This window comes from Carica papaya, chromosome 3 (genome assembly GCF_054855325.1).
Source record: "Carica papaya isolate Zhongbai chromosome 3, ASM5485532v1, whole genome shotgun sequence".
NCBI classification, from domain to species: domain Eukaryota; kingdom Viridiplantae; phylum Streptophyta; class Magnoliopsida; order Brassicales; family Caricaceae; genus Carica; species Carica papaya.
The window spans coordinates 8,255,873-8,270,299 of NC_142311.1; the positions used below are offsets into that span (position 1 = coordinate 8,255,873).

At 31.7% G+C, this 14,427-nt stretch overlaps 2 protein-coding genes across 2 annotated transcripts; both read left to right on the forward strand.

The window, feature by feature from the left end:
• Positions 1-2,888: 2,888 nt before the first annotated feature.
• LOC148266661 (putative E3 ubiquitin-protein ligase RING1a) lies at positions 2,889-7,442 on the forward strand. The gene is made up of 5 exons (XM_088215468.1): positions 2,889-3,043; positions 5,744-5,802; positions 6,574-6,655; positions 6,887-7,007; positions 7,094-7,442. Exons 1-5 carry the CDS (start codon positions 3,006-3,008, stop codon positions 7,193-7,195), a joined length of 402 nt encoding a protein of 133 aa, XP_088071594.1. The 5' UTR covers positions 2,889-3,005; the 3' UTR covers positions 7,196-7,442.
• A 1,579-nt stretch (positions 7,443-9,021) lies between these two features.
• On the forward strand, positions 9,022-13,656 carry LOC110811979 (putative E3 ubiquitin-protein ligase RING1a). Its single transcript, XM_022038616.2, has 5 exons — positions 9,022-9,152; positions 11,934-11,992; positions 12,784-12,865; positions 13,097-13,217; positions 13,304-13,656. The coding sequence occupies exons 1-5, from the start codon at positions 9,115-9,117 to the stop codon at positions 13,403-13,405; spliced, it is 402 nt and encodes a 133-aa protein (XP_021894308.1). The 5' UTR covers positions 9,022-9,114; the 3' UTR covers positions 13,406-13,656.
• The last annotated feature ends 771 nt before the right edge of the window (positions 13,657-14,427 follow it).

Consider the following 14,427-nt stretch of genomic DNA (forward strand, 5'->3'; position numbering starts at 1 on the left):
AAATTTGAGGGACAAAATTTCTTTTAAGGGGGGAGAGTTGTAATATCCTAAATTAATTTTTAATGTAATTTAGGAATTAATTATAAATATAATTTCTTTATTTTTTAATTTTTTAATTTTAATTTAGAGTAAAAATGAAGTAAAATTAATGAAGGATTAAATTGAAAATAATTTTAGAGAGAAGGGGTGAAAATTTGGGTTATAAGAGTATTTTTGAAAGAAAAATAAAAAACCAGAGGTCAAAATACAATTTAGAGAAGTTTCATCACGTAGGATGCCCGGTCAGCAGCCCTGACGAATCAGGACGCGCCGCGTGGTAGCGGACGCTGATACGGTGCCACGCGGGAGGCCATGCGGGCGATCCTTGCGCTTGCGATCAAAAGGCTCAGATCTGTTCCCGCGCATGCAAACGACCTAGATGCGTTCTCTCCCCCAACGTGATTGGACGGTTCAGATTAGATCACGATGAACGGTCCATATTGGATCGCGATGAACGGCCTAAATTTACTCCCTATTTAATCGCGATCGGACGGTCCATGTCAAACGTAATGGACGACCCATATCAAAAGCAGACGGATAACCCCCATCCACACCAAACCCTAACCCTAGCCACCAAACTCCTTAGCCGGAGAAGAAGACCTAGCCACCGGGAAGGAAACTGCCACCACGCCAGAGCCCTTTCCGACTGCCAAAAGAGGAAAAAAAAAATTTTTGCTCATAATTCAATTTTAAACATACTCATGACCAAATCAAAGTAAAAGAACTAGCCGATTGGCCGAAAAATGAGGGCAAAGCCCGGCGGTGCCATCACATGAAATTCTACAAAATGCCTGCAACGAGGCCCTTTTCGATTTCTGTTCTGCGTAATTTTTTTGCCGTTGTGATCACCGTTTCCTTCTCTATAGGTTAACTAGAGCAAAAAAACCCTACTATAATGTGAGCCGGAGGAGCCGCCGCACCGGAGAGCCCCCGCTAGTGAGTTTTGGTTTTTTGTGTTTTTCCGACCAACTGAGGTCCCTTAACATGTTTTCTCGCAGGGATTGATGCAAAATCGGCTGAATTCAGCCGAAAATAGCCGATCCGAGGTAGACCGCCGTCGCCCGAAGCACGACGGAGCTGCTGTGCCAAAATTTTAAAATTTGCCAAAATTGACCCTAAGACTGATTTATGGTTTATTTAGGACATTTGTAGGTATTTATAGCACGTTTTGATTTCCGAAAAAAAATTCGGGGAACTTGGAGACCGCCAGTGGGGCGCAGTCAACAGTTTAGTCTTTCAGACATCAAATTGAGTAAGAATCCCTCACCATATTCTCTGTTATAGAATTAAAGTCTAATTAACAATAAATACGGTATTTTGTATAATTAGAAAATGTTCATGATTAATTATGGATTGCTAATGGAGTCAGAATATGAAACTATTCTCTATTAATTTCTGTTAATTATTTTTACAATTTAAATGCATGATAATGCCTTATTGATTTATTTTATAGCTTTGAATACATATATTGTTGTTTTACGTGTTTATGGTTGAATTGGAGAAATGGAGGTTAAAGGTAACAGAAAGCTTGTGTGATTAAGTGACTGGATGAAATGGTAGCCTTACTGAATATCCTGAGAGATGGTGGATGGACCGGGTACACAGGAAATCCTACCGTGAACGTGTCTCATACCGGACGTGGTATGAAGACTTGATAACTTGGTGCTCATACCAGACGGGGTATGAGGACGACCCGCTTTACTCTCATACCAGACGGGGTATTGAGGTTTGGTAATTTAGTACTTATACCGGATGAGGTATGGAGACGGCCCATAATTGAGAATGTTAAAGAAAAAAGTTTACGTGTAGTGGAGACATCCCTATGAACCCCCATTGATACCAGCAGGCTGGTAGAAAAAGGGGCAATTATTGTTTGATGATTTGAATGTGAAAGTATAATATGTGATATGTTACTAATTATATCAGAATCATGATATATATAATGTTATTATTTTCTATAAGTTATTTTTTGTAAATCTCACTGCGGTAATTGAACAGTTAATGGTTTTATTATTGATAAATGAAGTTGCTTAATTTAGTGCTCAATTAGTTTTTTTTTTATTTTTTTCTACCAATTTTTGTTTTTGTGTCGGTGATATCGTGTGATATTCTTACTAAGCTAGTGTAGCTCATCCCTTATTTAACCATTTCAGATCAAGAGGATAATGGTTTAGAACCCGATCCGCAAGAGGGTTGCGATTAGAATGCTAGTTTTTTTTATTTTTTTTTTATTTTCCATTCATTTCCTTATTTTTTTGTATTTCTTTTAAAATAGTGAATTCTAGAACACTAATTGGTACTTTAGTTATTGTATAAAGAATGTAAACCTTAAACATTTATTTCGATTCTGCACTTTAATTATCATTATTTTTTAAATATTTTCAGAGTCGTTATAATTTAGATTCTAACTTATAGATAAATTATCATTAAATTTAAATACGGTGAACCTATCCACATTTCTCTCACACGTTTTCTTGGTCTAGTATAAATTAAATATAAAATTATTAATAAACTAAAATTAATTCACGCATTTTGACAATTATTTATTTACATCTTTATTTAAGAATTTGACCGCTACGATTTCAAATAAAAAATTAAATACATTGTATTTCTTCAAATTTTTTCACACGTTTTCTTAATCTAGTTAAAAAATCTGAACGAATTAAATTATATATTATTATATTACTATCTAACTATGAATAACATTTATAATGAATATTTAACCTTAATTTGCATATAAAATTATTATTAAAATTAAATTAATTTGCACATTTTAATAATTAATTATTTATATTTTTATTTAAGAATTTGACATTTCGTATAAAAATTTAACATTAATTTGTATTTAAATTACTATTAAACCCCAAGCCCTATTATAAAGATACACAATCTTCCAATATATCACCTTTTTTTAACTACCCGTTTCTCTCTAACATCAGCCTCAAAATCAGCAGAGGGAGGTCGCAATGTCTGCACAGGAGCGTTCACCGCAGGCGGAATCCGAGTACTCTCTCTTTCTCTCTTCGTCTCATTCTCGTGGATCGTGCTATTTTTTAAATTTCTCGCTGTACCACCACCGATTTGTGTTTGTTTTGCTCTTTTTTTTTTTCAATTGGTTCGCTGTATTTTTCATATTGACGAGCATCTTTTCCATTTTTTACGAGCATTCTTTTGATTTAACCGTTGGTAAGTTTTCGTGGCTGTAGCTGTAGCGTGGGGTGGGGGTGAGGGATTGGTGTTGTGTTCTTATTTTTAAGCATAAGAAATTTGGTGTTGCCTTTACTTGGACTTAATATTCCTTGTGGCTGGTTTGATATAATGCGTGAATTACTTTTGCATGTCGCGATCCATGTATTGTTCATGCTCCGAGTTCGCATCTCTCTTGTTTTCACTCAACCGAAATTCAACTTTGCATATGATTGTTCATGTTAACGTGGTTTTCCTTTAGTTACTGATTTAATACGAAGAATGCTGCAAATTTTTCTGTCATTTTAGTATAAGCAGAATAGCTGCCGTTTAGTCCACTTGTTTGTTTGTGGACATAATCTGGCCAAGGAACTAGATGGCGAAGATCTAGGGAGGCTTTTTAATATTTTGACTTCCTCTCATGCGTAAATTACCTTTGTACAGGGATGGCTTCCCCTTGGTGCCTTGTTTATGATATTCTTTTTTTTATCTGAAAAATGAGCAAAAATTTTCCAGCTTGATTGTTTTTTTTTTCCTTCAAACTATAAAAAATTGTATGGGGACGTCTGAAAGGCATCAAGAGACTGTGACTCTTGGACCAATTTTCTTTAATCCTGTAGCAGGGAGATTTAATCCTCTAAAGGCTCTTTTTGTTATTTTGTAGCAAATAACCACAAAATAATCAATAGCTTGATTATTGATTTTATTTCCTTTATTTTGAGGAAGTTCCTCTGCTTCTGCGATTTGACAACATGGCATTGAATCTTTAACTGCTAGCTCGAGCATGTTAGGATGCATGTTAGTTCTGAAAGTTCTTTTGAGTCACCTAACTGGGGAAAAATATTATGAATCTATATGACTGTATTGGTTTCAATACTTCAGCTCCACATCAAATTTTACTTAACTAATCTGAATGAAGCATTTTGCTTTGGAAGTTTATGTATGATGGGTTCTCCTCTCTCACAAAGGAGGTCTCATCTAGAATCAGTAATGTTTATTGATCCTTTAACAGTTCATTTGACTGAGTGGATAGTAGCATATGAAATATATGTGGAGATTGCGTATTGCCTGTCACAGACTGCCTTTTTCATGATTTGGTTAAATTTTGTGTCGAATCTGATATGAATTTTCTCTGCTAGTTTACAGAATGAACTTGGTTGTACTGCCTTTTCCTTTCTCTGTCTCAACTAGCCAATATATGACAGATTCCATCAATCATTACCTTCTGGACATCCTGAAATAATCGAGTTGATAGAGGAATAAAGAAAGAAACCTGCAATACGGTCTAAGATATTATAATAAGATGGCCTTGCTAATGGTTACACCAAATGGTTCATTAGTGATTAGGTTTTCTTTCTCTTGTTATTATCTCACTTATGGGCTTTAGCAAATACTGTATCTAGTTGCATCCTGAAAAGCAAGAAAATCACGTATGATTTGCATGATTGAAAAGATTCTTTTTAAAAAGAAAAAAAAACCTCCTCTTTCTTATCCTTGCTGGTGAAAATCTCCATTATAAAATAAAGAAAAAAAATTACTGGGTATTATTCTTTTTTGTACCTAGGAATAGTGTCTTTTTGGCCTTTGGAAAATGCTTGAATTTTTGGTAGTGGTTGTTTGGCTGTCATATGCAATGAGTTACAGCTCTGCAGACTACATCCAATTTCAAAACTGTCTCTACTTTCTCTGTTCTTGTAAGTTTTTATGAAGCACCAATTTGATCTGCTAATATCTCATTGTGCTAATTGCCTTATTTCCGCTGGCTATAAGTCTTGATGGTTCTGATCCTATACAGCATTCTTTTAGGACCATATGCTCTCTGGCTTCTGAATCCAGAATTGATATATATTCTTTATTAGTAAATGATTATTACTTATTCTCTAAAGAAATGATTTTTATTTCTACGTGAATTTAGAACCAAATTGTAAGGAATTGTTTAAACTAGCTTTCTCACCGGGAGTTATGACTCGTATGAACTGTAATACGTGATATTTACTCTTTTGAATGTTTCTGTTTAAAGCAGCATAGAGATATTTCTGGGGACACTTCACTTTTTTTCATTTTTTCACTAAAAAACCCTCCTCATAGAAGAATCATGTCTAGTGGAAAACAAATGCAAGTCTAGGTGTGCAAGCTTTCAGTCGTCCATTTATCGTCTCAAGACTTCCTGTACTCAAAATGTATTAGGAGCAAAAATTTGAAGCACATACCGGAGCCTATTATATTGATTTCTTGTTAAGTTAATATCTATTAAAAGTTTTAGGAGAAATAAAATATTAGAATTACAATTAGTATCTTCTTCACAGTTTAGCTGAACTTGGTCAAGGAAGATAGTAGAAAAAAGAATTATGAGTGCAGTCAGTATCTTTTTTATTTGTATCCTGAATTTTCTAGAAACCTATCCTCATAGGACTTTTGTATTATTTTCACCCAGCAATTTTTTTATACCCACTGGTGTGTTGCTCTTCTATTTTTAAACTCTATAAAGTTCATTTTACATTTGTGGTTTCTCTTGCAGATATGTGCTCGTAGAACTATCTGAAATTCGTAAGGAAATACAGTGCCCAATTTGTCTTGGTACTTTTTCTTCTGAATCTTGTTTGATCTGATCCTTTTGTCTAATCATAGTTTAGTTTCTTTAACCTGCGTATATTAAGTTCTTTTTTTAAAAAAATAAAAAGTGACGATATATTAAGTTAGCTAGTAATATTATCAGAATGAATTGTATTTTGTTTATAGAGTTAACAGGCAAGGTAAAATGTCTAACTTTTGTCTCTTTTTCCCCTTCTCTATCTGGTACTTTTCAAGCAAAAAGTCTTTTGATAACAATTGGGCATTTAACAAATATGTGATTCTCAAATTACCGAACATTTGTAAGGATGTACTTCTCTAGCTAGTTTTTTTGTCTGATAAGAGTTAATTTCTTGAATTAACCTAAATGTATTTTATTCACTATCATCTGGATAAATTTGTATTTTGGTTATAGAATTTGCATGCAAAAGGAAATCCCAGTTTGTTTGTCTTTGTTTATAGAATTTGTATTTTGTTTATAGAATTACATATAAATTGCAGAGAAACATATGAATGTGCAGATTTTAATTTACATATGCGAAAAATTTCCAGATGTAAGTATATTTAGGGCGTAATTAGCTTAATTTAAATCATTTTTGTTCTGTGGGTTTCTAACTCAGAGGTTAATATTCAACAATTTCAACAATGCTAGTTATTTTTTGAAGGTTTTGGCTGACTGTGCTTAGTATATCCTGAATCTCTGCTAGATTCACATATTATAAAAGTTGGTTATCAATCTATTCGGAAAGTTATAATTCATCCCTTTGTCATTTTCAGGAATCATAAAGAAAACAAGAACTGCTATCGACTGCTTGCATCGCTTTTGCAGGGCATGTATTGAAAAATCAATACGACTAGGGTATGCATAAGATACTGTTCTTTTAATCTGAAAATTTTCCTCAACATGCTTCTGTCTGGTAGTATTATGAAGGTTGTTATCCAAAATCTTGTATTTGGGTTCAAAAAAGCAGGGTTTACTATGTTTTAAGGTTCTTTCATGAATTGGCTAGTTTCTCAACGCTGGACATGTGCTGATGCAGCTGTTAGCCTGAGATGGCAAATCATCTCTAAACTTGGTTGATAATTGCAGGAACAATGAATGTCCTGCTTGCCACAAGCATTGTGCAAGCGGGCTTTCTTTGAGAGATGATCCAAAGTATGATGCTCTAATTGAAGCTTTATATCCAAATATTGCTAGGTGTGGGGAGGAGGTAAACAGTTGTTTGCTAAATCTGCATTCTTTTGATTGGTTTTGAAGTTGTTTTCCAAATCCAATAATTGTTTTCCCTTTTAATAGGAGCTGGCTTTTGACGATGAGGATCCGAATGGCAATCAGCAGGTGGTGAGATTTATGGAGCTAGCTGTGGAAACTTACAGATGTTTGCCTCTGTGTGCTTAATTCCATCCTGCTTAGTTCAGTAAAATAATAAACAGATGGTGATATGCTGACCACCTCCGTGGTTATTTACTTGTTATTGCGGTTTAGGAATTTGCTGTTGGTTCTGTTGATTTTCTGTTTGAACTTTTGATTCTGAAGGCAATAGGTTTCTGGTTCAGTTAGTGATGGAAGAACCTATATGAACTTGATTTGGATGAATGATTGCTATTTCATTTTATTTATATTTCTACAAGAGTTTGCATTGGTATATTTACGTGTCATTTTTTAATGAAAATGTTAATATTTTGATCTATACTAAAATACACGAGTGGACTAGTCCCTAATAATTATTACATAATTAACAAATTGGGGGATCCCTAATAATAAATCACTTTTTATGGACTCATTAATTGTTTAATGTGTGTTTTTAATTAATTTCTATAACCAGAACTTATCCCATTATATTTACGTGCTCAAAAAAGAAATAAAATATTGTAAGTACTTGCTCGAATCTACTAACACAGAGTTTCATAAATAACATGGCATTTCATTGTGATAAATTACACGAAATTTACTTGAAGATTTACGTATATAATATTATATATTTATAGGTTTTGCAAGAGCATGGGATATCTTCTCAAAAAACACGTGAAGGTGGAGTAGTTTATATAATTGCCGTGACATCTCCATTCTCATCTCACCATATTAATCTTCACTATGAATTAATAATATACATACACATATACATATACATATACATATACATATGTACATCGCGCTTCTGATGCCTTACTTCTAAATCAAGATTACATGATCTATATATATTTTCACACTACGTCATGTTTTATATATTATTTACAATTAATTATTATTTTTTTATAATTTCTAAATTTATTAAAAACAAATCATAAAACAAACCATAATATTTTTCTAAAGTCACCATTTTATTTTATTAAAATTGATAAATTCAAAACTTCAAAGTTATAACCTTTGATCAATGTTTAATCCATATTTGAAAATTATTAAAATAATAAACATTTAGATCCTAACTTGTAGATAAGTTATCATTAAATTTAAATACCGTGTACCTCTTCATATTTTTCTTACACATCTTCTTAATCTGATAAAAAAATTCTGAACGAATTAAATTATAAATTAAATTTTATAGTATTATATTATTATTAACTATATATAAACTGTCAATATAAATATTTAATTATAAATTACATATAAAATTATTAGTAAATTAAAATAAGTTCACGCGTTTTAATAATCATTTATTTATATTTTTATATAAAAATTTGACCGTCGTAATTTCCTACAATAATTAAATACAGTGTACTTCTTCATATTTTTCTCACACTTTTTTTAATATGATAAAAAAATCTGAACGAATTAAATTTTATATTATTATATTACTATTTAATCATGGATAGAGGTAAATATAAATATTTAACTATAAATTATATATAAAATTAATAATGAATCAATTTAATTCACGCATTTTGACAGTTATTTATTTACATCTTTATTTAAGAATTTGACCGCTACGATTTCAAACAAAAAAGTAAATATATTGTATTTTTTCAAATTTTTTCATACGTTTTCTTAATTTAGTTAAAAAATCTGAACGAATTAAATTATATATTATTATATTACTATCTAACTATGAATAACGTTTATAATGAATATTTAATCTTAATTTGCATATAAAATTATTATTAAAATTAAATTAATTTCCACATTTTAATAATTATTTAATTTTATCTTTATTTAAGAATTTGACATTTTTTATAAAAGTTTAACACTAATTTGTATATAAAATTACTATTAAACCCCCACCCCTATTATAAAGATACACAATCTTCCAATACATCACCTTTTTTTAACTACCCGCTTCTCTCTAACATCAGCCTCAAAATCAGCGAAGGGAGGTAGAAATGTCTGCACAGACGCGTTCACCGCCGGAGGAATCCGAGTACTCTCTCTATCTCTCTTCGTCTCATTCTCGTGGATCGTGCTATTTTTTAAATTTCTCGCTGTACTACCACCGATTTGTGTTTGTTTTGCTCTTTTTTTTTTCAATTGGTTCGCTGTATTTTTCATATTGACGAGCATCTTTTCCATTTTTTACGAGCATTCTTTTGATTTAACTGTTGATAAGTTTTCATGGCTGTAGCTGTAGCGTGGGGTGGGGTTGAGGGATTGGTGTTGTGTTCTTATTTTTAAGCATAAGAAATTTGGTGTTGTCTTTACTTGGACTTAATATTCCTTGTGGCTGGTTTGATAAAATGCGTGAATTACCTTTGCATGTCGCGATCCATGTATTTTTCATGCTCCGAGTTCGCATCTCTCTTTATTTTTAAGCATAAGAAATTTGGTGTTGCCTTTACTTGGACTTAATATTCCCTGTGGCTGGTTTGATATAATGCGTGAATTACCTTTGCATGTCGCGATCCATGTATTGTTCATGCTCCGAGTTCGCATCTCTCTTGTTTTCACTCAACCGAAATTCAACTTTGCATATGATTGTTCATGTTAACGTGGTTTTCCTTTAGTTACAGATTTGTTTGTGGACATAATCTGGCCAAGGAACTAGATGGCGAAGATCTAGAAAGGCTTCTTAATATTTTTGACTTCCTCTCATGCGTAAATTACCTTTGTACAGGGATGGCTTCCCCTTGGTGCCTTGTTTATGATATTCTTTTTTTTATCTGAAAAATGAGCAAAAATTTTCCAGCTTGATTGTTTTTTTTTTCCTTCAAACTATAAAAAATTGTATGGGGACGTCTGAAAGGCATCAAGAGACTGTGACTCTTGGAACAATTTTCTTTAATCCTGTAGCAGGGAGATTTAATCCTCTAAAGGCTCTTTTTGTTATTTTGTACAAAATAAAGGAAATAAAACCAATAATCAATAGCTTGATTATTGGTTTTATTTCCTTTATTTTGAGGAAGTTCCTCTGCTTCTGCGATTTGACAACATGGCATTGAATCTTTAACTGTTAGCTCGCGCATGTTAGGATGCATGTTAGTTCAAAAAGTTCTTTTGAGTCACCTAACTGAGGAAAAATATTATGAATCTATATGACTGTATTGGTTTCAATACTTCAGCTCCACTTCAAATTTTACTTAACTAATCTGAATGCAGCACTTTGCTTTGGAAGTTTATGTATGATGGGTTCTCCTCTCTGACAAAGGAGGTCTCATCTAGAATCAGTAATGTTTATTGATCCTTTAACAGTTCATTGACTGAGTGGATAGTAGCATATGAAATATATGTGGAGATTGCGTATTGCCTGTCACAGACTGCCTTTTTCATGATTTGGTTAAATTTTGTGTCGAATCTGATACGAATTTTCTCTGCTAGTTTACAGAATAAACTTGGTTGTACTGCCTTTTCCTTTCTCTGTCTCAACTAGCCAATATATGACAGCTTCCATCAATCATTCATTACCTTCTGGACATCCTGAAATAATCGAGTTGATAGAATAATAAAGAAAGAAACCTGCAATATGGTCCAAGATATTATAATAATATGGTCTTGCTAATGGTTACACCAAATGGTTCATTAGTGATTAGGTTTTCTTTCTCTTGTTATTATCTCACTTATGGGCTTTAGCAAATACTGTATCTAGTTGCATCTTGAAAAGCGAGAAAATCACGTATGATTTGCATGATTGAAAAGATTCTTTTTTAAAAGAAAAAAAAAAATCTTCTCTTTCTTATCCTTTCTGGTGAAAATCTCCATTCTAAAATAAAGAAAAAAAATTACTGGGTATTATTCTTTTTTGTACCTAGGAATAGTGTCTTTTTGGCCTTTGGAAAATGCTTGAATTTTTGGTAGTGGTTGTTTGGCTGTCATATGCAATGAGTTACAGCTCTGCAGACTACATCCAATTTCAAAACTGTCTCTACTTTCTCTGTTCTTGTAAGTTTTTATAAAGCATCAATTTGATCTGCTGATATCTCATTGTGCTAATTGCCTTATTTCAGTTGGCTATGGGCCTTGCTGGTTCTGATCCTATACAGCATTCTTTTAGGACCATATGCTCTCTGGCTTCTGAATCCAGAATTGATATATATTCTTTATTAGTAAATGATTATTACTTATTCTCTAAAGAAATGATTTTTATTTCTACGTGAATTTAGAACCAAATTGTAAGGAATTGTTTAAACTAGCTTTCTCACTAGCAGTTATAACTCGTATGAACTGTAATACGTGATATTTACTCTTTTGAATGTTTCTGTTTAAAACAACATAGAGATATTTCTGGGGACACTTCACTTTTTTTTTTATTTTTTCACTAAAAAACCCTCCTCATAGAAGAATCATGTCTAGTGGAAAACAGATGCAAGTCTAGGTGTGCAAGCTTTCAGTCGTCGTCCATTTATCGTCTCAAGACTTCCTGTACTCAAAATGTATTAGGAGCAAAAATTTGAAGCGCATACCGGAGCCTATTATATTGATTTCTTGTTAAGTTAATATCTATTAAAAGTTTTAGTAGAAATAAAATACTAGAATTATAATTAGTATCTTCTTCACAGTTTAGCTGAACTTGGTCAAGGAAGATAGTAGAAAAAAGAATTATGAGTGCAATCAGTATCTTGTTAATTTTTATCCTGCATTTTCCAGAAACCTATCCTCATAGGACTTTTGTATTATTTTCACCAAGCAATTTTTTTATGCCCACTGGTGTGTTGCTCTTCTATTTTTAAAATCTATAAGGTTCATTTTACATTTGTGGTTTCTCTTGCAGATATGTGCTCGTAGAACTATCTGAAATTCGTAAGGAAATACAGTGCCCAATTTGTCTTGGTACTTTTTCTTCTGAATCTTGTTTGATCTGATCCTTTTGTCTAATCATCGTTTAGTTTCTTTAACCCGCATATACCATATATTAAGTTCTTTTTAAAAAACAATAAAAAGTGACGATATGTTAAGTTAGCTAGTAATATTATCTGAACGACTTGTATTTTGTTTATAGAATTAACAGGCAAGGTAAAATCTCAGCTTCTGTCTCTTTTTCCCCTTCTCTATCTGGTGCTTTTCAAGCAAAAAGTCTTTTGATAACAATTGGGCATTTAACAAATATGTGATTCTCAAATTACCTAACATTTGTAAGGATGTGCTTCTCTAGCTAGTTTTTTTTTGTCTGACATTAGTTAATTTCTTGAATTAACCTAAGTGTACCATTTATTAAGTTTTATTCACTATCATGCGGATAAATTTGTATTTTGCTTATAGAATTAGCATGCAAAAGGAAATCCCAGTTTGTTTGTCTTTGTTTATAGAATTTGTATTTTGTTTATAGAATTACATATAAATTGCAGAGAAACATATGAATGTGCAGATTTTAATTTACATATGCGAAAAATTTCCAGATGTAAGTATATTTAGGGCGTAATTAGCTTAATTTAAATCATTTTTGTTCTGTGGGTTTCTAACTCAGAGGTTAATATTCAACAATTTCAACAATGCTAGTTATTTTTTGAAGGTTTTGGCTGACTGTGCTTAGTATATCCTGAATCTCTGCTAGATTCACATATTATAAAAGTTGGTTATCAATCTATTCGGAAAGTTATAATTCATCCCTTTGTCATTTTCAGGAATCATAAAGAAAACAAGAACTGCTATCGACTGCTTGCATCGCTTTTGCAGGGCATGTATTGAAAAATCAATACGACTAGGGTATGCATAAGATACTGTTCTTTTAATCTGAAAATTTTCCTCAACATGCTTCTGTCTGGTAGTATTATGAAGGTTGTTATCCAAAATCTTGTATTTGGGTTCAAAAAAGCAGGGTTTACTATGTTTTAAGGTTCTTTCATGAATTGGCTAGTTTCTCAACGCTGGACATGTGCTGATGCAGCTGTTAGCCTGAGATGGCAAATCATCTCTAAACTTGGTTGATAATTGCAGGAACAATGAATGTCCTGCTTGCCACAAGCATTGTGCAAGCGGGCTTTCTTTGAGAGATGATCCAAAGTATGATGCTCTAATTGAAGCTTTATATCCAAATATTGCTAGGTGTGGGGAGGAGGTAAACAGTTGTTTGCTAAATCTGCATTCTTTTGATTGGTTTTGAAGTTGTTTTCCAAATCCAATAATTGTTTTCCCTTTTAATAGGAGCTGGCTTTTGACGATGAGGATCCGAATGGCAATCAGCAGGTGGTGAGATTTATGGAGCTAGCTGTGGAAACTTACAGATGTTTGCCTCTGTGTGCTTAATTCCATCCTGCTTAGTTTGGTGGTACTAAGTTCAGTAAAATTATAAATGCATGGTGATGTCCATTCATGCTTATGGGAGTTTGGGTTTTCACAATTTAGAGTCAGATAAATCTAAATTATGTGAAAATCATTTATTATTTTTAGTTATTTTGATATGATGTCTTAGATTTTATACTTTAAATTATAAGGTTGATTTATTTAATTACTTTGTAGACTATTTAAATAGTTAAATATGCATGATTTATTCAAAACATGCGCATATTATTTATTTAGAAATTACATGCATATAGCTTCATATATAAAACATAAGATAATGATAAATTTAAAATGTAACTAAAATTTACAATATGTACTATTTCAAATTTAGAAAGTGATGTACTATTCATTGCATAAATCATTGGTACGTCATTTTATTATTGTGTGTTATTTGTTAATCGAGATGTTAATCAATTTTGGATACCACATTTAATCAGTTTAGTTTCATAACTGATAAATAATTTATATTTATATATATATATATACATATATCACTTAATTAATAAAATATATTAATTTATTTTACTTAAAAAATTACAAACTCAAAATACTAATTATTACATAATTAACAAATCTAGGGATGCCAAAACTTTATCCCTAATAATAAATCACTTTTTATGCACTCATTAATTATTAAGGTGTGTTTTTGATTAATTTCTAAAACCGGTACTAATCCCATTACATTAGGTTCTCAAAAAAAAAAAAAATAATAATAATAATAATATAATACTTCTTCGAATCTACTAGCCCTATGTTTCATAACTAAAATACAATTTCATTATGATAAATTACAGGAAATTTACTTGGAGATTATTTTAAAAAACATTAAACCTAATTTATTTTTTTCACTATTCGTGTACTTACATAATATTATTATATATTTATAGGTTTTGCATGAGCATGGGATACTTTCTAAAAAAAAAAAAAAGAATAATAATAATAATAATTAATAAAAAAAATATTAATAATCTCCATTCTCATCTCAC